This window comes from Bactrocera oleae, chromosome 4 (assembly GCF_042242935.1).
Source record: "Bactrocera oleae isolate idBacOlea1 chromosome 4, idBacOlea1, whole genome shotgun sequence".
NCBI classification, from domain to species: domain Eukaryota; kingdom Metazoa; phylum Arthropoda; class Insecta; order Diptera; family Tephritidae; genus Bactrocera; species Bactrocera oleae.
Genome location: NC_091538.1, coordinates 23,590,091 through 23,617,386, shown reverse-complemented (window position 1 = coordinate 23,617,386; position 27,296 = coordinate 23,590,091). Strand labels below are relative to the sequence as shown.

Here is a 27,296-nt window from a genome sequence, read left to right as displayed (position 1 = left end):
GATTTTATTTCAGCAAATTTCAATGCACTATTTCGAAAGCGCAATCCGAACGAATGATTTGGAACAGTATGCGGGGTGTAGGACTGTGAATAAAAATTTGTAATTATTTGGATACGAAAAAGTACGAAATTATTAACATTTGGTTAAGAAGTCTGTTGAAGTGCTTTTGAAATAATAATATTTTGTGCTCTAGTGCAAAGGCTCGTTACCATATTTTTTGCAGTTGGAAGAAGAGTGAAAAGTAAGCGGGTACTTACGTATTGTACACCGTTAGACATATTGATGCCTGTGTATACGTGTGTACTATATTAAGACAAAATAAGTTAAATGTGTTAAATTTGTGCAATTTTAAACAAGGCTGTCGATACACATCTATGTTTGTAACTAAAGTATCACAGTTTAATGTTTAAAGACTAGTTGGCTAAAAATAATGTTGATCTGTGCTGATTTATTTGTTATAAAAAAATGCATGGAAATGCTGAGATTGCTTTGATGACAGCAGCCATAAAAATGAAGACTTTGTTTCACACGGTTTTTCAGTCCAGCAGTTACTGTAGATTTGCATTTTGTTAATTGTATTTGAAGACTGTTTTGAAAGAATTTTTTTTATTTGTGATGGAATCTCAAATTATTTGTGTAAATTTTTTACTAGCGAATATGCAATGCACCTTCGTATTTATTTACATATGTATGTACGTATTCGTAGGTTTTGTGCGTGTATACGTACGCTGCTCATATGTATGTCGGAACGGCCGATATCGGACCACTATAGCATTTAGCTGTCATACAAACTGAACAATCCAACAATCGGAACAAAGTGCTTGTATGGAAAACTTGTTTATTTGACGTAATATCAAAATAAGGCAACAGTAATCTTCGAAGAAATTGTGAGAAAACTTTAGAATACCTTCCCAGGCTTTCAGGGATAAAATGGGGGGTGGGCTTTAATTTAGCATCCCACGATTTCAGGGGTATGGTTGGATAGAGGAGATTCTCCAGACCACGAATATATATAATTATTGCCGGCGGAAACTTATAGTTTTCGAGATATTTGCAATTTAAGTTGAAAATTTCACAAATTTCATTTTACAATTTCTCGATTTATTTATTTTCTTTTATATTATGCACTTATTATACACTAACTTTTCACTTCAATGTTTCTACATAATTATTTTATATTAAATATTTAAGTATTTGCTTTAAATAAGCATTTAATTTTTACACAATTTTCGTTCGTTTCCATGGACAGGAAAAGATGGTAATCACTTGGTGCCAGGCCCGGGCTATAAGGTGGGTGCATTAGGACCTCCCATCCGATCTCCCGGAGCTTCTGGCGCGTCACCAAAGACGTGTGTGATCTGGCGTTGTCCTGATGGAACACAATTCGGCCTCTGTTGATCAAAGATGGCCTCTTTTGGAAGAGTGCTGCCTTCAAGCGGTGCAGTTGTTGGCAGTAGAGGGCCGAATTGAGCGTTTGGCCATAGGGGAGCAGCTCGTAGTAAATGATTCCTTGCCAATCCCACCAAACACACAGCAAAACCTTCCTGGCCGTCAATCCGGTCTTGGCCACCGTCTGGGCCGCTTCCCCTAGCTTTGACTACGACCGTTTGCGCTCGATGCTTTCGTAAGTGACCCATTTTTCGTCGCCAGTCACAATCCGCTTCAGAAACGGGTCGATTTTGTTGCGATTCAGCAGCGATTCGCAGATGGAAATTCGGTCCATCATGTTTTTTTGCGTTAGTTCGTGTGGCACCCAAACATCGAGCTTCTTTTTGAATCCAAGGTTATGCAAATGGTTCCAAACGGTTTTCTGGCATATCTTTAGTTCCTCAGCAATTAAATAAGTGCTCACGCGACGGTTTGTTTCCACTATTTCCATGATTTTATCGCAATTTTCGACGACAAGGCTCCCGACGCGTGGTGGATTTTTGACATCGAAATTACTGGAACGGAACCTAGGAACCCACTTTTGTGCTACACGTTCGTTGACAGTATCGGGCCCATAAACTAAATAAATTTTTTCAGCCGCTTTGGCTGCTTTTTCGCCTTGATCGAAGAAAAATTGTAAAATATAGCGAATTTTCTCTTTGCTGGTGTACATCTTTGACGAGCGCTCACAACGTACTGAGTCAATCAATCGAAAAACTGTGAAAGACAAACTTTTAGCGCGAATAAACGCGTTTTCAGCGCCATATAGTATGACGGGATGCGACACGTAACACTAATACTATGGGCAATAACGCCATCTCTTAGATAAAAACCGAACGAACTTTTTACTTTACCTAATATATTTATATTTTGCAAGCGAATAGAAATGAACAATAAAAGAGGATTATACCCCAATTAACTATAATTTTGTTCATTCCCTTCTATTGATAAATTATGGTATTGGATTGGCCAGGGTTATTTTTTTGAAGCGCGGCCAAAGGCCGCCAATGCGGAAAGAAGTTTGACGCGATTAATTTATGAACACCCCGGTGTTGGGTCGACCAGGGTTATTTTTTTGAAAGGCGGCCGAAGGCCGCCAGTGCAGAAAGATGTTGGACGCGATTGAATTATGAACACTCCGCATCCGCATATACCCATTTTATCCCCGTAATCCTAGAACGGTATTCTAAAGCCGACCCGACATTGTTTAGATCGGAACACTAGCATATAGCTGCCATATGCTTTGACCGTAAAATGCTTGCATGGCAACATTTTTTATTTGGCGAGGTATTTCACGAAATAAGCCATGGATTATTGTCTAAGTTTACAACTTAATATCGGCAGAAATTGTTCAGATCAGATGTAATCTATGAAGAAATTGTTCAGATCAGATCACTATATCATATAGAGGCTATACAAACTGAAAGAGCAGAATCACCTCCGAAGAAATTGTATAGATCGGATGACTATAACATATAGTTCAGATCAGATCACTTTATTACATAGCGTCTATACAAACTTAACGATCGGAGTAAAGTGCTTGCATGGAAAACTTTTTTTACTTTATAGATATAGACGTGGGAAACTTTTTTTCGATTTAAAATGAATTTTACATTTGCATTTTTCACTTTTATATCCACTAACACTGCACTAAATCGTTTTTAAACATTTATTTCATATTAAATGGTGCAAAAATAATTTGAATTCAATATTTAACTTTTGTTCAATTCTTTTTATTCACTCAATAACAAAAGGGTTGCAATCTAACAAATATCAGTGTTACCTTATCTACATATTTTACAAAGGAACCAAAAGAAAACAGAGAATACCCCAATGGTGGAAATAAAAAAATCATTATAATTTTTTCGGGTAGATTTTCGTAGGAATTTACTAAGAGAAAGGAAACTCTGAAAGAGTTAGCGTCACTCTTTACACGATTTTGAATTTTGTATTGACGATATAATCCTTTTTTTTGGATAAATTTTAGAATACTATCCAATATGCATTTAGTTGTCGATAACTTATGGTTTTAAAGATATTATAACACTTCACTAAGTCGTTTTCTCAATTTTTTTTTATATTAAATAGAGCAAAAATAATTTGAATTCGATATGATTTAATTAAACTTTGGTTCCATTTTTTAACTTTCCGCTAAGAAAATTGAAAATTTTCTAAAAATCGGGTAGTTATTGGTTTCACCCCATTTTGCAAAAATCGAGTTCTCAACAGAACTTTCAGAACAGAACAGCTTTCCCGAACATTTCTACGATGATGTCCGTATGTCTGAATGTATGTGTGGATGTATGTGTGTGTGTGTGTGGATGTACAAAACCTCATAACTTTTAAACGGCTCAACCGATTTGAATAAACTAAACGGAATTCCAAAAGGTTTCATTGCACTTGAATTAAGTAAGTTTGGACCCAATCGGACCAGTAGATTTAAAGAAATAATAATAATAAATAAATAAAAAAAATTTTGACGATAACGACTTGACCGATCGACACCAAATACTAATCAGTTCTAAACCTTGAAAAAACACAATGTTTGCCGCAAACCGGGTCGAAATCGGTTGATTTACTTGCGAGATATCGTTAACGAAAGAAATCACTAAAATTGATTAGTCTTTAAAAAATTTGGGAAATAGTGTTATATTAAACTCTCGAAGAGCTCAAAAACAGTGAAAAAAGCGAAATTTGAATGTTAACGTATGAAATTAGGGGGAAAGTTGCAGGGATGGGCCTTGAGGCCAACCGTTTTCCACATTTTTTTATTCACATAATAACAAAAAAGTTGCATTCTACCAAATTTTAAAAATTAGTATATAAAAGTTATTTTTTAACAAAAGAAAATAAGATATTATACATATTACTAATCTGAGGAAGCTCCTCTATCTTTTACATACATATCCTCTACATACCCATTTTAACCTCTAATTCGTTTACGCCAATTCTCGGTGAACCGGTGCAGCATTTCGGCTATAGTGCGCTGAATGTTGTCTTCAGCGTACACATTTGATTTAGCATACCCCCGGAGAATAAAATCTTCATTTCGAGAAAAAAGGCAGTCAACATCGCTATTTATGGTAGCAGCATTTCCTGCCTCATTTCAAAATAAATAGGTCCCGATGATGCCGCCATTCCACAATCCGCACCAACCGGTACATTTTTGTGGGTGCAATTGATTTTCCTGAACCAAACGAGGATTTGACTCATCACAATAGCGACAATTTTGTTTGTTTACGAAGCCATTAAGCCTGAAATGGACCTCACCGTGCGTTGCACCAAGAGCTCTTGCAGTAGCCACCGGAGAAAGTGAATTTGGGCAATAATCGGTAAATGTATAGTTTATGTAAAAAAATAGGTAAAAGTAAATGTGAGTTTTAGTTTCGCCTGATAGATGGCGCTGTGATCAGATTCTAAGATAGCATAAGTATAGTTTAAACTATGAAGACCATAGACATGTGTATGGTGTATAGTGTCTAAAACATTTATACTGCTATCCTACTCTATACGAAACATATCTGAATGAAGATTCATAAAGGATAGTTCGGCTGAACACATTTGTTACTTTTATTTATTTACTATGCCAATCGGCAATTTACATTATTCTTCATAAGCTTTTCCTACCCTATATAACTATTTTAACACGTCTGTCGGGTCCGCTAGTAGGTATATAAAAATATATTTAACACACCTTCCACACATTTTTCAAGTAACTTAGTTGTTATTGTTGTAGCAACAGAATTCGGACCACTTCGCTGTAATTATAAGTTCAACTAAAAAGTTGTGAAAAAAAATACTGAGAAAATGTAAAAGGCACGATTATGATTTTTTGGCGTCGCGATCTGATGATGGATGACCATAGTTCTTTGCATCGAACTCCTTTCAGCACGCAAAAGAACTATGGACACCCTGGTGTTGGACCGGCCAAGGTTTTTTTTTGAAGGGCGGCCGAAGTCCGTCAGTGCAGAAAAGAGTTACCACGCGAAAGAACATATGTAAAGTGTGTTAATTTCAAAACAAAATCACGTCAACCACTATTGGTACACGCTGTATGTACAGCTGTCTTCAAAATAAAAAGAATACTCCTTAGAAAAATATTTTATCCATAAAATGTATCATGTGAGACCATAAACACCAAGCACTCTTTAAGAAATACTTCTAACGCTATTCTGCGAGTAAAACACAAAGCATAAACTTCATCTATTTACTATATTTGCGATGTTATTCGTTCATTTCTGTGTCGGCTACCTATTTGCGCTGTTCAAAAGAATAGGAGTGGTAGCTACCAAGTGGTATACAAAATTTATAATTAAACGAATTCTGTAAAAAACTGAAAATTAAGTGTAGAAAAATAAAAACGAGGGGATTTTGTAAAATTTAAGACACTACAAAAAGCGTGAAATCATTAAAAACCATGAAAAAACGATAAAATTTATAAAGAAATTAAAAAAGTACTCGGGTGCTTTGATCAAATGAAGGCAAATGCCATGGACTACAAAAATTAATCGGAGATCCTATAAAATATAAACAAATGATTAGCATGATAAGCTGAGTTGATTTGGCCATGTCCGTCAGTCTGTATATATACGAACTAGTCCATCAGTTTTTAAGCTATCGATATGAAATTTTGCACCTGTTCTTTCCACAATAAAAAGCAACTCATTTGTCGGACTGACATTATTAAAAAGTGTTAATTAAATTAAAAAGTTAAGAAGCTTTCAGTCTCCACCTGGGATCTTAAAAAGTTAAGTGCTTCCTAATTTTTTCGAGTTCTTTTAACTATTTCTGATATCATGATATTGTATAATATCTTCTCACATGTCGATTGTGAGGTGTATTTACATAGGAGGCCTAGGAAACGAGCTGTAGGAAGATGGGTGTTAGATGAGTAGGGTTTGTTGCCTGCAGGACATATATTGGGTATGTCGGGGTCGATTCTGGATAAGTCGGAGTTTAATCTGCTACAGTATCCAGAGCGAAGTTGCGTAAGTGTCACTCTAGATTCACGTGGCAACTCGATCTCTACGTCTGCGATGGGTGGTGGTTTGACTCCAAGTACGTCATTCACTGAGAGGAAGTTGGTGAAGGTGTTGATGGCTCCAATGTGAATGGCGGTTGTCTAAAGTTCGTTGCATCCGAAGTCTGGTCGGCGTATTGTCCAATGTCGTCGACGTACCCAGGAAGGACCTCTTGATGTTTCTAGGAGGCGGTTCCGCTTCATGCAGACGACTGCAAAGTTGGTTTCTATGAAAACATCCCACCCGAAATGGAGGAGCTCGTTATGTTCCGTGACCGGATTCATAAGTGCTACACTATGTAGGTGTTTGATTGGGGACATTATGAGACATCCCGTGATAGTCCGGAGTGCAGTGTTTTGACATGTCTGAAGTTTCTTTGCCTGCGTTGCACTTCATCCAGGCGACCATATTGGTGCAGCATAGTTTAAGACCAGCCGGCCGATTGCCTTGTAAGTTGCCAAAAACCTTTCTTTGTCTTTTTCTCAAGAACTGCCGGCAAGCGATTTGAGGATTTTGTTGAGGCTCTGTAATTTGGCAGTTATCGCGGTTGTGTGAGGAGTGAAGAAGCACAGGCTGTCGAATGTAACACCTAAAATTTTAGGATTGTTGACCGTCGGAATTTTAATGTCATCGAATGAAATGTTTAGATCCAGTCTGTACTCCTTTGTCAAGTTTGTAACAAAGTATCAAGGCCTCAATGGTCTTCACTACTGGGAAAAGGAGAGTTATCGGACGATATGACTCCCCTTTGTTGGCGGGTTTCCCAGGTTTCAGTAGTCGGACCACTCTTCCGACTTTCCACACCTCGGGTATTTGAAGAGTTGAGGACCTTGGTAAGATAGCTTACTCCCTTCGAGCCTAGGTGTTTTAGCATCAGCATGCTTATTCCGTCTGGGCCAATGGATTTGGACGATTTGGCCTTGTTGATGGTACTCTGAACCTCCCCATCGGTGAAAGTAAGGTATTTTAACAGCCGTCGGGTAACACATCGTTTGGTTTTTTATGCCGAAGGGAGAAGTTTTGCCGGTTAAATAGCTCGCTCACTTCTTTGGGTCCGAGGAGGCATGGCCATAGAATTGAATTTCAACTCGGTCGTCATGTTTCCTCGAATTAAACAAGACCCTGGCAGTAGTCCAAAGCTTAGTCACACCGGGGGAGAGGTTACAGGACTTCAAAGTGCTCTATCCGTTTTGTCCGCTTATACTGATTTACCATTAGCCGAATCTCCAAATTAAGATTCCTTATTCGGGGATCACAGGGATCGGCATGGCGTAAGGTGTCGCACTCGTCGGCTAATACAGCTGCTTCGGTTGGAAAATTAGCGCGGAGTTTCGACATTCTTCCAGCCGGTATGAAGCGAGCGGTAGTAGCAGCGATCACCTTGCGGAATTGACGCTCGCCAACGACGACGTCCGTAGGAATGGGTAGTACGGTGAAACTGCTTTCGGTAAATTCTGTGAAGCCGAACCAGTTAGCTTTGTTAAAATTAGCAAAGGTGCGGTTGTCCACAGAAATAAAGTCGGGAGGTTTCTCGATCGAGATAATTATGTGCAGATGGTCTGATGCGAGAGTTAACAAAGGTCGCCAGGTTATGCTATTTATCTGACCACCGCTAGCGATGGTAATATCTGGCAAGCTATTACAGGTGCCCATAATTCTGGTGTGGGCTCCGTCATTCGTTGTGAAGAATGTCGAATCGTCAGTCTGTTCCGCCAGCTTATCACCCGACGATCGTTTGACAGGCAGGAGTGCCAAAGATCGTGGTGCGCGTTAAAGTCGCCTAGCAGCAAACGGTTTTCACCACGAAGTAGCGCACTATGTTTGGGTGATATCCTGTTGGGCAACATGTAACTGGGGGATGTATATATTAAATATCTCGAGCTGACCGGACAGCTATGCCCTGACATTCAAGGGTAGTATCCCTGTGGTCGATGTCAACATCTATAAGACGATGCACCGTGTTGTGCAGTATGAAGGCTAGGCCTCCACCATTATCTCGCCCGCGATCCTTACGTAAAACGTTGAAACCTGCACAACTTTGAAGATCTGAGCGGCTATTTATCTTGCTATATTGGACCGAATCTATCGATACGTGTTCCCGGTTCATAAATGCAACTATCTCCTCGATCTTGCTCAGGAGTCCGTTGCAGTTAAATTGTAGAAGTGAGTGGAGTGACGAGGCAGTGCGCGAACAATTTGCAGATTGCACAGCCGTTGAGGCAGGTGTCGCAGTAGTGCGTTGGCAACATGGGGCCACGTAACTCATCGGGCCAAGTCCGGAACCATAGAACCGGCTGTTATAGGAATTGCAATCTATGTTGTTTCTTAAGTTGCTTGTTTGAGAAAACAGTTGTATATGTTTTATTTTGATAACATCAATGTTTGCCGCGCGTAGCAAAAAAAAATATCTGTCGCCGAAGAATGTGAGATTTTAAAAATATTAAATGAAGGTATTTTGGTTAATAATTAAATGAAATGACTACGATATGAAGTTCCCTTACAAACATATTTCGCATCTTCTTGATCTACGATCGGACATCGCAAAATCGTATTCGGATAAAAGGCTCCATCAGAATACGGTTACTGATTTTTTCAATGTTACAAACACCGTATGTATATATTTGTATCACATATGTAAACAAATGTAAACTAAGGACTGTGTCGAATAAAATTATCCGTTACATTTGTTTCTATGTAATTGGGTCATTCCATGTCAAATCGACAAATTCATTCGAATCGGTGGGGGTCGCGTCCAACTCTTTGTCGATTTGATGTGGAATGACCCAATTACAAATTTCGAATATAATTTTTTTTATTTTAGTATCTCCTAGTAAATGTCAGAAAATAATATGCGTCCGTTAGGGTTAATAAAAATTTATTTAACGCGAATATGGCAAGCGAATTGGAAGTACGCGAAAACTTTATTAAACCGAAAGGAATAAAGAAAACCTCGACGGTAGGAAATAAATAACACATTATTAGTTTTTCGTGTATAATTGCTTTCTGCATTGGCGGCCTTCGACCGCGCTTAAAAAAAATAACGCTGGTTGGTCCAATACCGGCTTATCTTCAGTTCTTTTTCGTACAACACCATTTTGGTGTTAAACCTGGTCGGTCCGACACCGGGATTTGGAAAACCTTAGTATATTATATATAGAGGATGTTCTCTAGATTAAGTTTTCGGGATGCGTTTAAAGTCCAAAATTCACAAATTAAAGTATGTAATTTATTTTATGTATTATGAATTTCACACTTATATCCACAAACACATCACGTAATAGTTTTTACACATTTATTTAATCATAAATAAGGTACAAATAGTTTAAACCGTAATTAAAGTATTCTTAAATTTGACCTACAGATGAGTTTGAAAAATAAGAACAAGCTAAGCGAACCTAAAAATCCACTAATAAAATTTTTGCAAAAGTATTTTATTTAAACATTTGTGTTTGGTTGGAGTTTTTAAAAAATGCAAAACTTAGTAATCGTAGGCACTTAAAATTTTTATATGACGTTTTTTGTTGCTTTGAGTCCAAAACAGCCTGTTCGAAAAATTAAGAAGAAATTCAAAAGCACGGTTTATTTCCCGTTATCGACATTAATATTCTTATCTTTGTGCCAATTTAAGCAAATTAAACCATTAGGAACTCGACATTGTTCTACTGAGCAACGGAAAGTTAATAAAAAATTGCTTTCAGAAAGAAAAATGTTTGCCTATTTAAGGCACCAATTGGGAATTATAGAATTATATTAAACTGCAAAAATTGTTCGCTGGAAACTGAAAAGAAGGTCAGTCACAAACTTCCAATAAGCAAGATGATCATAAGAATCGTTAAAAGGCAGGTAAAAAATTAATTGAAAATGCCAATATCCACTTCATTTGAAAGAAAAAGGAACATTTTTTTATTTGACGAGGTATCTTCACGAAATTAGGCACGAGTTATTGCTTAAGGCAACAAATTATTCTCCACAGAAATTGGTCAGATCAGATTTCTATATCATATAGCTGCCATACAAATTGAACGTTCGGAATCAAGTTCTTTTAAGGGGCCTTTGTATTTGTAGGGTATTATAGCTTCGGCGCAACCGAAGTTAACGTTTTTTCTTGTTTTTTTAATGAAATAAACGCTTGACGCTCGAAACGCTGTGAGCAATAAATTCATATTGTTTAAACTAACTGCGAGCAATGAAATTTTCTTACGGAATCTTAAACTTGGTAAATTACGCATGTAACTGATAAAAAGAAACTTTATACTTTTACCGAGAAATCACTAAAAATTTTATTTATTTACTTAAAAACAAGCTATAATACCCTTCACAGGTGCATTTCTTTTAGTAACGTAAAAACGTGACTCGCCAACGGTTTGCATCCAACGGAAAGCATTTGCCAGTTCCTTCTAGCCAGGTTCTTTGCTATAAACAATCTTCTATTCGAATTAAGGTTAGTTATTGAGGTAAATAGATCTTTCAGACATTTACATAAATTTAAATTTTTTAAGCTGATTGATTATTCACATTAATTAATGGAAAACAAAATAAATTATAATATTTATAGAAATTAGAAGATATATAACATATAATAATATTTATTATTATATAATACTTTTTTATATGATATATAAATTATAATAATTACATCTATGACTTACACTTTATATTATAATACAAACTTAAATTTAATAATATTGAATCTAACATATATCTATATATATAATATATCTATTTTCTAAAGCTTAAAAATATTCCGTCATGATCACTATATGGTGTTTCATATGTGATACATGAGGTCATTGCAGAATCCATGTTTGTCCATACCCAATCTATTGATGTTTCCTGTTTTGTTGTGGCGACCTTAGCCAATGAAGATTGAAATCCTAACTGTTGCAATCGAGCCTCCAAATCATCAGTTGCTGTTAGGCGAAATATGTTAAAGTCACCAAGGACTACTGACGGTCCATTATACTGTTCAGTTATCTGAAGGGATATTATTTTCCACTTGGTTTCTAAATTCCGAAATTCTATAGCGGGGGTTCCTGTACACAAGTGATATGGAAACTGTTGATTTGTTTACGTTTACCAGTTGGTAAACGTTTGTTGAACCGGTGTCGTTTTTTGAAAATGATCCTTCTGATAGACCTGGGCACCTATCTTGCTTGTAGTATATCATAAGGCCGTTGGCAGGGCGTCGTCGGGATGATCTTGTTTCTCCATCAAGGCGTGCAGTAACACTGTAGCCTTCTATTGGGAATTCTTCTTGAGGTAAGGCCCATGTCTCGGCAAACCACAGAATATCAGCAGAACAAATCAGGTTGACTGATCTAATATCTTCAATATTCTTGTTTAGGCTCCTTACATTTTGATAATAAATATCTAGGCGTTGTTCCGATTTTTCAGTCAAAAATTATATACAATCCATTGGCACTTGTGGCTCTGCTACATCCTACATATAAAGCTGATCTGCTTACTCTACCCTCTAGATGATCAGTAACTTGTGTGTATGTTCCACCTTGACTTTTATGTATCGTGATGGCTTCAGCTGGAATGACCAGAAACTGTCTGCGTTCTATGGTTATTTCATCATTTCTCTTGTATTGGAATGATCGGACCACGCTTATGATTGGTGTCCAGTCTGCATTGCGACTGTGAGGCTGCTTGGAACGTGCAAAGCTTCCAACTCTTGATTCTGCGAATTTTATCCATAGTCGCACCACTGAACTTTCAGATCTATGTGATTCGGAATCAACCTGCATTAGTTCCCCCGTAGCACCATTGACGAGACCATCACTTATGCTTATGTTGACTGTCACCATATATTTGATCGAAGTCTTGAGCTGCAATGTATAAAGCATTCCTTGTGTTTCCGATGGCTTAAAAGACTTCACAGCTTCTAAAATGTTTGCCCTGCTGCGTTCTGTTAGGGAACTTGACTTAATTGTATCCTTCGCAGTCGAAATGAACTTCTCGGTCATCGTGTTCGCCAGTTTAGTTAAATTAAAATCATTTGCTCCAGCATTTGAATAAAATAGATGGATGGCTTCGTTCGGTATCTCATTAGAGGTCTTTTCCCTGCTTTTGATTAATTGGCAAATGCTTGATCTTCACGCTGGCCATTATTTCAGTGAGCTCAAAGTACCGAAATTGATCCCAAAGCGGTAATCCTGCAATTGTACTGTAATGATCATTCCTATTCGGCGCAAATATGCATCGATCTCCTACTGGCGGCAGCTGCTTTGAGTCACCAAACACGATAATTGGTATGCCTCCAAAGTAAGCGGTGCTCTTGAAAATTTGCTTATGGGAAGTAGGCGTGGTTGCACTATGATATAGAAACATGAAAAGAACGTTATGCACCGAATTTGGTTGAAATCGGTTAAGCAGATCTCAAGATATGAGTTTTCACCTAAAAGTGGGCTGTGCCACGCCCACTGTCTAATTTTGAACGCGGTTCCTATAAAGTCATCTCATACCATCCCAGAGATAAAATTTTATGTCTCTGGCGTGTTTAGTGCTTGATTTATCGCGCTTTTAGTAGTTTTTAACAGTACCGTTATATACGGAGTGGGCGGAGTTGCCACCCGATTTCAACTATTTTCACACTGTAGGTAGAGGTTCTAAAAACATTTGCTTCCAGTGAATTTTGTTATTATAGCATTAGCGGTTTAGGAGATATGCACATTAAACCTATTAGAGGCGGGACCACGCCCACTTAAAAAAAATTTAACTGCAGATGCCCCTCCCTAATGTGATCCTGTGTACCAAATAACAGTCTTGTATCTTATTGCGGAGCTTAGTTATGGCAATTTATTTGTTTTTGATTAATGGCGTTTTGTGGGCGTGGCAGTGGTCCGATTACGCCCATCTGCAATACCAACCGTCTCACGGTACCAAGAAACATGTCTACCAAGTTTCATAAAGATATCTCAATTTTTACTCAAGTTAGAGCTTGCACGGACGGACGGACAGACAGACGGACGGACGGACAGACAGTCACCCGGATTTCAACTCGTCTCTTCATCCTGATCATTTATATATACATAACCCTATATCTAACTCGATTAGTTTTAGGTGATACAAACAACCGTTAGGTGAACAAAACTATTATACTCTGTAGCAACAGGTTGCGAGAGTATAATAAGCCTAATATCTATGAGATTGGCATGAATTGTGTTTAATGTTTCACTATTTGGTGGCCGAAGATCGCCGGAAGACTGGTTGACGGGGAGTGAAAAAACCGAATGAAGGGTTAGGCCCCCAATTCCAAATGCTGCTTTGCCAGTGGATGCGCAGAATAACACCTTGGCTGTTTCGGGGTTGGTTCCTGGTACACTATTAGCTCGCAATGTCAACGACTGATATATAGTTGTTATAAGCCGACTGTTGCCCATTCCAGCACCGCCTCCGACATATTCGAAGAAGATTTCCCTTTTACTGACATTGTGCATTACATGAGCAAAGTATTCCCTCTGTTTGCTGTTAAGTGACTGCACCATTGCCAGTAAATGGGCTTCTAATATTAGAGGTGGGACTTTAATTAATCGAACCGCCTCTTCCTCTTCCTCTGTATTGTTGTGCTCTTGAAAAACATTAATGTCTCCAATTTGCTCTGGAACGGCTAGAGCTCTAAATTCGGGATCTAAAAGTTGTGAGGCAGCTCGATCATCAGCTGTTTCTTCCGCTGTGACATGAAGGTTTTCCAAAATCCGTTCTAGTTCGTTCGATGAAAATTTGTCGTATTTGAGATTATTCAGCTCAATTTGCTCCTTGCAAATACTCTCGACGTCATTATTTAATAAGTCTGTTTCCTCATTTCTCTATGGGTGAAACATCATGGCGGTTTCTCTGAAGAAATCGGCTCTTGAACTTTCAACGCTAAAACGTTTCCAACGCAGAATAAGGGCTTGCTTCCTCCCTGAAATCCTGATCCATTCTTTAATGCCTCGTTCTCTATTTCGTTGTATTCTTCGTTATTAACAGAAACATTTCTGCTTGTTTTGCAAAATCTGAACCATGCTGCAAAATCTGCTAAGCATAGTTCTTCCAATTGCATTCAATTCAAGTCGGGGCTTTATCATCCTTACTCGGTTGTTTGGATGTGATGCATTTATAAACATTTCCCCATTACTGGCTTCTGATAGATGCAGTCCCAAAATATTATAAGCTGCTTCTTGAGCCGATATTTCCGATCCATTTACAAATTTGTTTCCGATGTGCTGCAGTTTTCTTTTAATGGAGAAATTCCCTGCATTTATTTCCTCCATGGCTTGTCTCAATAATGTTGATACTCCTCTATTGGATTTATTTATATAATTAATGATATAGCTGCAGCAAACGTATGCGTCCAGAATGAATTGAATATCCATAATTGCTCTATACAATTTAAGGATATTTTTATTATAGGCACTTAGAAGCATGTCTGAAAATTTTCTCTTTGCGAAAATGTGTGGCTTTTTTACAGATGAGCGAAGAGCAAGCTTGTATCCTTCATAGTCAGTGTTGATTCGCTCATCTGCCAAAAAATTTTCGAAGCAGTTCAACCGTGTTATTTCTTCCTCTGGGAAATCCGTTAGAGTTAATAGTTCCTGTATTTTTTGGAATTGAGCTTTGTGTTGCTCAATACCTTCCTCATTCACCAAAGGGAAAAGTATTTCTGTCCGTAGCATCGGCGGATATGGCATGTTGAATCGGCACACTTGTTTTCCATGTAGGTCTCTTAGGCAAGCTCGACCATGTCTGTGTTTTTGATACTGAATGAATTCCAGTAAGTCCAAATCATCCCCATCGGTTGTGATGTGTCAATCGATGAATGTTTCAACAGCATTTGTGTTGGTGATTCCATCACTTTCCAATTGTGGTGCGTTACTTAGCCAGTACATGCTGGAATGCTGGAATTCAATTCTGTAGTAGTAACGGACTACTAAATTCTTCCAAATAGTCCGTTTTGTAATAATTTTAGCATTTGGTGGAATCGATTGTCGAAATACCTGAAACATGTAACTGGATCTGTCCTTATCAGTCTCGTCTTTTCAGAGCTTGATAGAGTAGTAGCTTCCTCTTCGGAAATGTCTACTTTATCCACCAGTTTCTTCAATATGACTAACAACTCAGGCCATTTTGTTTCTGCAGCAGACATTGTGATAAAAAATGTTGGCAAAACAAACTGGCGGATCATGGCTAAAACTTTCTTCTTTTCAGCCTCCCAATGTGCAGGTGAGGATCGAAGTCCTTTGAGTACATGATAGCCTTCATCATGCTGGATAAGGTTGCTGACAAAATTATCATCCCTCACATTTGCAGCAGTTATATTCCTCGATCCAGACTTTTTACAGGCAAATGGAAATTGCATTTTTAATGCGCTCCAACTCGTAGAACTTATAAATATACAGGAGCACGTCCACGCGCACACAACGCCGATCATAGCGTCGAATTTCAGAACGTGCAATTTTACTATAAGTTGTTGTAGATGTCCTCTTTTTTCCGCAGTAAATCGTTGGATACGACAATTCCTGAGCATCGTCGTCGGTTGTAACGTCCCTTGATCATCTACCTTGTCCTGGTGCCATTGCAACCCGTTCAATGGATCGATTTTCAACTGGTTCATTGTCCATTAAAGTCTCCTGACCACCTGGATTTAAATCCTCTTCCATTTCAAGCGGTACATTTTCCTGACGGGCATTAAGAAGGTCTCTTACTTCTGCCTCATCTGCAGGATCCGCAATAAATGGCACAGTTTCCTCGTTTCCAGCATTTGCCAGCCAATCACTTGACATTTGGATATTATGCTTGACGTAGAGCTCTGTACCCAGCAGATAGTTTAGTGCCTCCAATATTTTTGCTGGTCGCACTGTCTCCGTCATAAAATTTTGTTCATATTCCAATCGACGTTTCAAGTGCACTTGAATAATATGGCTGTTATCAAATCTTCGTGGAAGCATGGTGACTGTCTCTTCAACTGAAATGGTTAGCAGATCGACGTTGACGTTCTTGTTCTTCTAGCTGTGCATCAGGAGAAAGTTCACGACGTCTTCTTATATTCCTCCTGGTTTGCCTCTCGCTTTCTAACTGACGATTTGCGGGATCCGATCTATGCAATTGTACTCTTTCCAACGTTGATTCCTGCTCGTTTGCTAGTTGTTGCCTGGTTTGCTGGCGGGTCACTCTTCTTTGAGAAGAATTTAAAATTTGCTGACGACGTCTTCTTATTGGATCTTCTCGACGACTTCTCCTTAATGCTGTATCTCGTTGCCTCTCTTCTTCCCTTATTATTGCATTCTGACGCCGTACAGAACGTTCCATTGTGTTGCGCTCCTGCTCCGCTGCTCTATATTCCGAATCCAAGCGCCTGTTCGAATGTCCTATTGTGTTGCGCTCCTGCTTCGCTGCTCTATATTCTGGATTCAAACGTCTGTTTGAATGACCTACTGTATTACGCTGCTGCTCTGTGAAGTAGGTTCTGTCGTCTAGTGGAACGTGCAGAACTGTCACGAGTTCTCTGCTCATTGCGGTACTCCAAATTTGAGCTGCGTAATTCGGCAATATAGTCGGCGTTCCTCTGTCTATTATTTTCCAAATTTTGACTATATTGTTGTCGGCTTCGATTCAGAGCATTGCGACGTCTTTGTTCCTGCGATTGTCTAGATACTCTTGGCATTTTTATAAATTAATAAGATATTTATACAAATGAAAAATATACTAAAAATAAACAGTAAAAAAATTGTAATAGAATTAAAATAATGCTTATTCTTAAAAAATAACAATATTTTTAAAATAATGCTTATTATTTGAAAAGGATTTTTTTCGTTGTTTTGAAAGTGTGCCTTGTTGAAAGTTTAAGCTTCTCGCGTAAACTGAAGTGATCCGATGTGTTTGGGCCTATTTATTGAATGCTTTAGAGCCCGACTTCACATCTGCAAACTCTTTTGCCCTTCTTGGTATCATCAAGGAATTTTCGAAGAAATGTTAAGGCGTTAATTACAAAAGTTGCATTGAAGAGGTTCTTTTTTACCTAGGTTATATTTTCTACCTCCCATACGAACTATGTTTACTTTCTACCTAGGTTTTGTTTTGTACCTACCCATCAGTTAATTATGGTTTTAAAATTATTATCATTAAATATAATATATCTTGAATTATTAGGCATTGATTTATTTTATGGGTATTAAAAATATTATTTCGCCTTTCTCTTATGTATATATTCTTAACATAATTGTCTACTTACCTCCATATTTATTTAGATCGATCGGTTTGTATGGCAACTATATGATACAGTAATCAGATCTGAAAAATTTCTTATGATATTTTATTGTTACCGTGGCCAATAATCCATGCCAAATTTCATCAAGTAATTTTAGTGGAAATATTAAGACGTTAAATACAAAAGAGGCATTATCGAAGTTTTTTTTACCTAGATTATGCTTTTGAGCTACGCTTCGAACAATGTTTATTTCCTACCCATGAGTTAATTAGGGTTTTAAAACTGAATAATTATGTTTTCAAAGTTAGTGTTCTATTATTATTATTAAATAATAATATATCTTGAATAATTAGGGATTTGTTTATTTTATGGTTAATTAAATAATATTGTTGTTCCTTACTCATATGTATCCATTCTTAACACAATTTTCAACTTATTGCCCCAATTAGCTACATGTCATACCTTACTTTTGGCACAAGCAAAACAGTTTTTGACAGATATAAGAAAAATTTTATTGAAAGCTCAAATTGGACAGTATAAATTATTAATTAATCTGATTTGTTTATAATATATTTTTTGTAAAGTGGTTAAATCTTATTATGTAAATATATTGGAGAAAATTGATTAGTTATGTTACTCACTATTTACCATATAGGAAAAATTTAAGGGTTTAATTTTCTATTAAAACTATATTACATTTCGGAAAAAATGGGTTCTCTATTTAATGAAAAAAGTAAGTCATGCCAAACTTTGTGAAGATATTTTGTCATATTAAAAAATTGCCCATACAAAATCTTGATTTTGATCGGTCAGTTTCTATGACAGCTGTATGCTATAGTGGTCCGATCTTAACAATTCGTTCGAAGATTGAAGTCATATCTTAAGCAATAATCCATACTAAAAACTTCCATACAAAAATTTATTTTGATCGGTCCGTTTCTATGATAGCTGTGATCTGATATGAACAATTCGTTCGAAGATTGTAGCGATATCTTGGACAATCATCATCCATGCCATATTTCGTGAAGATAACTTGTCGTAAACAATTTTTTTCATATAAGAACTTAATTTAGATTGTCAGTTTGTATGGCAGGTATATGGCATTGAGAGAAATCCATGCCGGATTTCGAGAAGATATCTTATCTAATGAAAAATTTTTCCATGCAAGCACTTGATTCCGATCGTTCAGTTTGTTTGGCAGATATATGCTATAGTGATCCGATCTGTACAATTTTTTTTGGATATTGCAATACTTCTAGCAATAACCTATGCTAAATTTCGTGAAGATATCTCGTCAAATGAAAAAGTTTTCCATGCAAGTATTTAAATCCGATAGTTTAGTTTATATGGCAGCTATATGCTATAGTCATCCGATCTATACAATTTCTTCGGCGAATAGATTATTGCCTTAAATAATAATCCATGCTAAATTTCGTGAAGATACCTCGTCAAATGAAAGAGTTTTCCATATAAGCACTTCATTCCGATTGTTCAGTTTGTATGGCAGCTATATGCTATAGTGGTCCGATATCGGCCGTTCCGACAAATGAGCAGCTTCTTGGTAAGAAAAAGACTTGTTCAAAATTTCAGATCGATATCTCAAAAACTGAGGGACTAGTTCGCGTACAGACAGACGGACGGACGGACAGACGGACATGGCTAAATCAACTCAGCTCGTCACGGTGATCATTTATATATATACTTTATATGGTCTCCGCCGTTTACTTTTGGATGTTACAAACTTCGTGGCAAAATTAATATACCCTGTTCAGGGTATAATAACTAACTTATGATAATAGCATATTATAAAATATGGGCTTCTTTGTTTATCTCCATACTCCGTTTTGATTGAGAAACTCTTTGAAATATTTCTTTACCTAATAAAGGTTAATAAAAGGTCACAGGTTTAAATATTACAAATAAATTTAAGAAATAGCAAATATTCAGTTAAATCTATATGCATATATAATATATGTATATACAAATATAATAATTAGCATACAAATTCCTTCACTGAAATATAAAACGTCTCTATTGAGTCACCGCTGTTAAAATTATAAAAGAAATACTATATGTTATATCTATGGACACAAACCAGATTTTTGTATGTAGATTGACTATATTACCAAAGATAGCTAGAATGTGCTTAGTTGTTAGCGTTGGTGGTCTAGCATTACGTGTTGGTGTTTTGATAATTTAAGAACTAGCTGTAGATGATTGGGAGATTCAGCTATTCACTAATATGTTCTCTTTAAATGAGCTATGCCCAACGTCAACGTTAAAATTTAGCGTATGTATTGGGCAGGCTACATTTATATGCAAATAGAAATTGCTTGTGTATTGATGTATTTTTGTTAAATGTACTGAAGTGCCGGTATGTACCTAAACTGATTTGTGATTGGTGCTCGCATGAAGTCTGAACAGCGCCAGCTGTTGTGTACATGTAAACGCAGAGGATCTCGATTCACTCGCGAGTTCAAAGCGAGAAATTATTATACCCTAAAAGGGATATATTAAGTTTGCCACTTCGGAGACCCTATAAACCTAAAAAATATATATATATGCATGACGAGCTCAGTCCATTTAGCCATGTCCGTCTGTCTGTCTGTATATACGCAAACTAGTCCCTTAGTTTTTGAGATATCGATCTGAAATTTTAAACACATCCTTTTCTCTCCAAAAGCTACTCATTTGTCGGAATTGCCGATATCGGGCCACTATAGTATATAGCTGCGATACAAACTGAGCGATCGGAATCAAGTGTTTGTATGGAAAACTTTTTAATTTGACGAGGAAATTCGACACGGGTTATTGTCTAAGACAATAATGCAATCTCCGAAAAGATTGTTCAGATCGGATCACTATATCATATAGCTGCCAAAAAAACCGAACGATCGGCATAAAGTTCATTTATTTTTTTGGAATCTTGTATTTGTGAAGGGTGTTATAGATTTGGTGCTACCGAAATTAATGTTTTTTCTCGTTTTAGCAAAATTCAATAACCAGATTTAATAGTAATCGATTATATACACTAAATGTAATATGGTAGGTAGTCGATATTTCCTCGTAATGTAATGGTGTAAATTTTAGAAAACTCTTTTCTAACGGCAACTATGCATGCCTAATACGGGTCTAAAATCTTTCTCTACAACTTAAAAGCTATTGTAGGTTAGGAAGATACAGAAATACTTCAATATACATATTTCTTTTCCCTATTAATTTATTAACTAACTCTGGTTGACAGCACTCAACTCGTTTAAAAACAATCCTTAGCCAGAGAAAGCTCGCTGGTGCGTGCGGTAATTTGCAAATAGCTTTTAAAAGTGATTATAATTTTCGTAAAACATTTTTCCGAACTACTTTTGGGGTCTCACATCAGACCGAAAATTTGTTTCGCGTAATGTGTCACTGTACTGATCTAAGAACTTTCGAAAACCTAAAATAAGTATCATCTGTACCTAACTGAATTAAAACTTTTATTGTACACGATACAAGTATTTAATTGCAGAAAGATTAACCAGCACAGAATAAAACAATGACTCATCTTAATTTACCTTATATATACATATATAGTTTACTGTTTTCATATCTTTCAATATTCATAGTTCTATTTAAAGACAACAACGAGTACGTCGTTGTAGGTACAAGTTGTGTGGGAGTAAAATATGCTAAATTTTTTGTGTTTGTTTATTTCAAACATTTTATGAATTATATTTATATTTAGTCCATATGTATTACGATTCACATTTTTCTCAAGTTTTCTCCTATAAATAATAATTGAAAGTCGTAAGAATGATAAAATTTGATAAAAACGGGTTTACTGAAGTCAGCTGGAATGTTTACGGCAAAAATAACCATGATTGCATATTGCAAGAATACAATGGATCCGAAACATAAGAGCAGACTCTGTACTCAATAGAAACAAGAAAACAATATTGTTACTTTAGATTAAACATCACAGTCACCAGACGCCAATCCAATAGAGAACGTTTGGACTTTAATGAAAGCCAAAATATCAAGAAAACATTTAATGTCAACAGAAGACTTCATTCGGCTACTCCAACATACCTGGACGTATGTTCCTATGGAATATGCGGGAAATTTGGTTGCGAGTTGCCATCAGATGTCAGGCTATAATATACAACGCGGGAGATTGGAGCAAGTGTTGAATAAATGTCAGCTGTAACAAAACGATGTACTTTCTATATATACATTTTTCCGAATAAACGCTACCAACACTTTGGAAACGAAAATTTTATTATTTAACGCACTGTATTATTATTAATCAAAATTACACTTATTCCATATAAAGGGTTACATAGTTTTCCACGAACAAAAAACACTATATTTTCAATAAATATTTATTTGGAAAAAAATTAAATACTTTATTCAACTTTTTATTATTCCAAAGATGCATATTTTTTAAAGATTTTGGCAAATTTTCAAAAGAAAATATTAAAAACTCGGCCATACTCGGTCATTTCCGCCAGTCCCTCGTTGAAAGCAGAACTTCTTACAGGAACATCTGAAGTAAAAAGAAAAAAATACGTTTTTTAACTAAGATCATAAACTAGGGCAAAAAATTTAAATTTTGGTGAAAATTTCACGCCACTTTGCTCATATCGCTGTAACTGAAAAAAACTTCGTTTTAGATTTTGTAAATTATATCTCGAAGACCTGTGTAAAATTTCATTAAGATCGGTTGAGTAGTCCGCGAGTAATCTTGACAACCGACTTTGCAAACACACTTTCGAGAAAAATGCGTTACCATTTTAAGTGACTATACAGCTGCCCTCGACCAAGGCTGTATCTCCGAAACTATTACTCGGATCAACTTTCTAGGGATGTTATAGAAATAAATGATACAATAAAAAGTATCGTAGTAAATCGATTTTTGGAGTCGTGAAAGCCATGTAACCCCTAAAATATCAATTTATAAGAAATATTAATAATAGGTTTTATTCTACGAAATCGAAAGTAAATTTAAATATCATTTGTATATTTTAGAAGATAAATATTTCTGCAATATTAAAAATATATACTTTAAAATGTTTTCGTGGAAAACAGCCGTTCGTTCGTTATTTATAAAAGCTCAGAAATTAAATATGCAACTTATAAATATCTCTATCTATTCTAGGTAAATCACTGTTTAAAAAGTTACATTTAGGCAAGTGAGAGCAAGAGGTATAAGGGGCTACGTCCTTTTTAAAGACATTCACATTGCAATTCACTTCAATAACACCAATCTTTAAAACCACATTACAGAAAATGGTCGATTATTACAAAGTTCTCGACATATCGCGAAATGCGACAGAAAGCGAAGTGAAGAAAGCGTAAGTAAACTCCTCCGTATTTAATTACAATATATTGGATGTACATACTTATATATGTGGGTATATATTGTTGACCATGTTGGGTATATAAAGTTGATGTAAAAGCTAAATAGTTATGAAGCCATTCGGCCGATATGATGGAAATATAATGAATAACACTCGAAAAAGACCGAAAGGGCTAAGTACATAAGAATATCTCGTTATGAAGTTTTTATACCTTGGGATACCAAATTAAGTTTGCCACGAAGTTTGTGATACAGAAAGAAACGCCAGAGACCCTATAAAGTATGTACATACATATATATATAAATGATTAGTATGACGAATCTGAGACTGAGTTATGACTGAGTCGATTTTGCCATGCCATGGCCTGTCTGTATTCCTACAGTTTTTGAGATATCAATCTGAAATATTGTCACCAGTGAAAGTTATTATAGCTTCGGTGCAGCTAGGTTAACGTTTCGTTTTTTTTTTTTTTTTTTTTTTGTAAATTTTATTCATTATTTCCTGACTATATATTTATTTCTTATACAGATATAAAAAGTTGGCACTGAAGTGGCATCCTGATAAAAATCCTGACAATTTAGATGAAGCAAATACGCGATTTAGAGAACTATCTGAAGCCTACGAAGTTTTGTCGGATGGTAAGTTCTTGTAATTTCTTTATTAATTATATTAAAAATGAAATATATGAAAATCAACAACTGCCTTGATTAAAGGTAATCAATATATTTTTTATAGTGCGCTGTGGCAAAAAAAATATATGGTTATTATTATAAATTTGTTCATATCATCATAAGTCACTTCATGTTAATGTTTATGACAAAATTAAAAAAGGGTGAGAGTAAGAGGGGAAAAAATTAAATACTTGTACATACGAATGTTTATAACTTTCCGAAGGGCTATATCATAAGTCTAAATAGCTATATGTGTACTTGCTTGTAGCACGTAGACGAAAAATTTATGATACGCGTGCGACACTGCAGAAGGAAGATTCAAATTACAACTACTCCAAAGGCAGCGGATATACGGGTTGCAGTGGTTATAAATATCGGACCCGTTCTGATCCTAAACGCGACTACAATTGCAACAATAAAGAAGACGAACACGGCAGACATGACAATACTTCAACTAAACATGCGAACCGATATTACTCCTTCACTTTTCGCAATTTATTTGAATGGACACCATTCCATAAATTATTTGGTAAAATAGAACTACCCATTTCGTGGTTTGCTTTTTGGCTAATAATTTTAATACGGCAAATATGTATGTATGTTCTCTCATATTTGTTAACTAACACTGAGCTCCATTTCAATAAACCTACTGAAAATCAATCCACTCTTATACAGATTAATTATGAAATGTTGAAGCTTATTTATAACACGAGGCGTTTTCACATTCAAAATCTAAGGCATAAGCTAAAAAGGATTTTGAACTGATATAAGTAAGTCTGTAGAGTAATATGTTGCCGTCTCATTAAAAATTAAAAAAAAAATATCAATAACTATGGAGATATCACATTCTAATAAGTTTAATCAACGCAAACATGAAAATTCGTTCTAATGGTTGGTAAAGCATAGTTGCTCTAGTCTACACAATGTGTTCTTTATTATTTACGGCTCAGTTACGCTCCTTAGGAAATGAGGACTTGATTTTTGCATTTATACTTTTGTCATTAAGATAGATTAGTTTAAAGTAAAATATATACACTAAATGCTAATATGTAGAACATTTCAGAGTATTTACATTTAACATTTATCAATTAATTTGGAGACATGGTGCTATTTTGATTGTCCTTATCCAAACATGGAGCCTGAACCATTCCGGTCACCTAGACCTGATTTTTATGCGAACAAATTTGATATACAAGTATGGTAAAATAAAAAAAGTATACATATGTACCAAAAGCATTCATCAGCTAAAATAATACTCGTATTACGGAGTTTAAATGTAATTTAGATCATCACAATGAACAAAATATTTTACAATGTTAGTAATGAATTATTTATATTCAATAATGTGAAAAATTAAAATGTTTAGTAAAAAAGTTTAGGTTTATTTATAATATATTTTATGATAATAGCTGTTGTAAAATATCGAAATATTAGACTTGAAATGTACTTATGGATCGATCTGAAATTGTACAATACTACGCTAAAAGCAAATCAATTTGGACTCTTTTAACATCTTATTAGACGTTGTTGTAATGAAAAAAATGTTTGCACAAAAGTTCCCACTGCTTTAAATTTGGCTTTGAATAACGTGTGGGGACCATGTATCAGTACAATAAGGGTTTGAGTTATTGACGCTGGCATGAAACGTTAAAATGACGATTGCCAACTACAAATTAATAGCGAATGTTAAAAGTGTTTTATTTTACTAAGTAAATAACCATTTCTTGTTGAGTTTGAATTGATTTACTAACATATACATATACTTAATTTGAAACGTTTTGAAATGAATTTATATACTATTATAAACTTACAGAAAAAAAGCGTCGGCTATACGACCAATATGGTAAAGAGGGGCTGTTAGGTGATCGTGGTCATCATCGGTCTTCTCGCCACCATCATGCGCATGACTTCGATGACTTCGACATAATGGGTGGTTTTCCATTTGTGTTTCGGCCACCAGAGGAAGTTTTCCGGGAATTTTTCGGTGTAAATTCGCCATTCGCTGATTTATTTAGAGGTAAAAACCGTGTATGTACTGTTTTATTTTTTTAATTTTGCATTTAATTTCAATTTGGATATGTGGTATGTATATATAGATGCACATGGTTACCCTCAATCAAACAGACCCAATAATGGGCTTAGCAGCAGTGGACGTCAACATGTCGGCACTAAATTGGCCTCACCGTTTGGAGCGCCAATGTTGAACTACTCTATGATGGATTTTATGATGCCGTCAAATGGATTTACTTCATTCAGCTCGTTCAATTCAGTTCCAAATGGAAGGGGTGGTGCGGCAAGTGGCGCCGTCAGACGCACATCAACTTCAACGACATTCGTTAACGGTAAAAAATTAATGACTAAAAGGTATGAATTTTATTTATTTATATTTGTAAATTTTTAATAATTTTATGTATGTGTTTTGAATGCACAGAGTCTATGAAAATGGAAAGGAGACTGTATTTTCATACGAAAACGATGTCCTGAAATCAAAGACTGTGAATGGAGTTATACAGAAACTCTCTTCAATTACAAATTAAGGAAAGTCATAAACTGAATAGAAAGAATAAAAGAGGAAAATTTATCAAAATTATGCCACATGTAAATCTCCTTTCTAAGCCTACTACCATAGATCAGTTAATTTCGTTATTATTTTTATACGAATATCGTTACATATAAATTAATTAGTAATTTATGAAGAGTATGAATTTGACGACTCTCCTCTATTTTATGTTTATTTTTATTATTTATTAGAATCACTATAATTGAGAGATATAATTTTAAAGAGCTATGGATCCACTAAAAGTAAGAATAGAGAAGGCCACTTTCGTTCATATTTGATGAAACGAATTAATTCTCTGAAAAATATGGAATGACAGCTAAAGTCTTTTTTTACTACATACGAATTAATTACACTCAATAATGATTCACCCCGTAAATAAATTTTACATATGTATAAATTTGATTATAAATTAACAGAATTGAAAAACTGGAATTTTAATTTGTTATATTAAGACCCCTATTACGGGTTTCAACCCAACTGCATTTTGGTAGAAGTTTTGAAATTCTGTATTATGGTTTTCAACTCACCCGTCAAAAAAAAATTCGGTTGAAGTGTTGTCAAACTTAACTTTTTTTGGTATTACGATTTTCATCTCTGTGTCAGTGGGGTTGACTAAAGTATCATAAAATTTCAACTGCTAACAAGCTGTTGTAGTTAAACATTAATGATCTTATTTATGAAAAATATTAATTGAAAATGGGTAAAAAGAACTATATCATTAATGATTTCAAACTATTTAAATCAGTGGTTATGTACAAATCCATAGAAAGGTGAAAAATTTGTTGAGCTCGTGGAGTAAAATCCGGAAACTAGAGGAGACAAGCTACAATTTGGAAAGATTAAAATGAAATGAAGAGACCGTGGGAAGTATTTCGAGCATAAAGTGTCGATACAATCTACTACTCCTAGGAATATACTTTTTTAATAAAATAAAATTTTTGAAGCGTTTTGTTCCCCTTTCATGCATTGTTTATAATATTTAAAAGCAGAATTTGTTACAACCATAGATATCGCGGGTTGCTGTAGCTCAAAGTTGAAATCATTTAAAATGCATTCTTCAAAACTACCGGCAGTAAGGAAATGGTG

At 35.7% G+C, this 27,296-nt stretch overlaps 1 protein-coding gene and 1 pseudogene across 7 annotated transcripts; one reads left to right on the top strand and one right to left on the bottom strand.

The window, feature by feature from the left end:
* LOC138856927 (uncharacterized protein PF3D7_1120000-like) overlaps positions 1-27,296 on the bottom strand; it is a 191,756-nt pseudogene that overhangs the window by 7,353 nt on the left and 157,107 nt on the right.
* On the top strand, positions 2-26,636 carry mrj (DnaJ heat shock protein family (Hsp40) member B6 mrj). Of its 7 annotated transcripts, none has more exons than XM_036369094.2 (8): positions 2-241; positions 22,778-22,807; positions 22,906-22,973; positions 23,508-23,617; positions 23,919-24,179; positions 25,464-25,667; positions 25,747-26,014; positions 26,082-26,636. In XM_036369094.2, exons 3-8 carry the CDS (start codon positions 22,909-22,911, stop codon positions 26,185-26,187), a joined length of 1,014 nt encoding a protein of 337 aa, XP_036224987.1. In that variant the 5' UTR covers positions 2-241; positions 22,778-22,807; positions 22,906-22,908; the 3' UTR covers positions 26,188-26,636. The 7 variants fall into 7 exon arrangements, with proteins under 7 accessions (XP_036224987.1, XP_036224986.1, XP_036224991.1 ...); XM_036369093.2 differs by having other exon boundaries at positions 22,778-22,824; XM_036369098.2 differs by having other exon boundaries at positions 4-121.

Bases quoted from the DNA above. Each gene is read 5' to 3' on its own strand.
- mrj (XM_036369094.2), top strand. From the start codon at position 22,909: ATGGTCGATTATTACAAAGTTCTCGACATATCGCGAAATGCGACAGAA. The intron at 23,618-23,918 runs GTAAGTTCTTGT...ACTTGCTTGTAG, and splicing joins CTACGAAGTTTTGTCGGATG to CACGTAGACGAAAAATTTAT. The intron at 25,668-25,746 runs GTAAAAACCGTG...ATGTATATATAG, and splicing joins ATTCGCTGATTTATTTAGAG to ATGCACATGGTTACCCTCAA.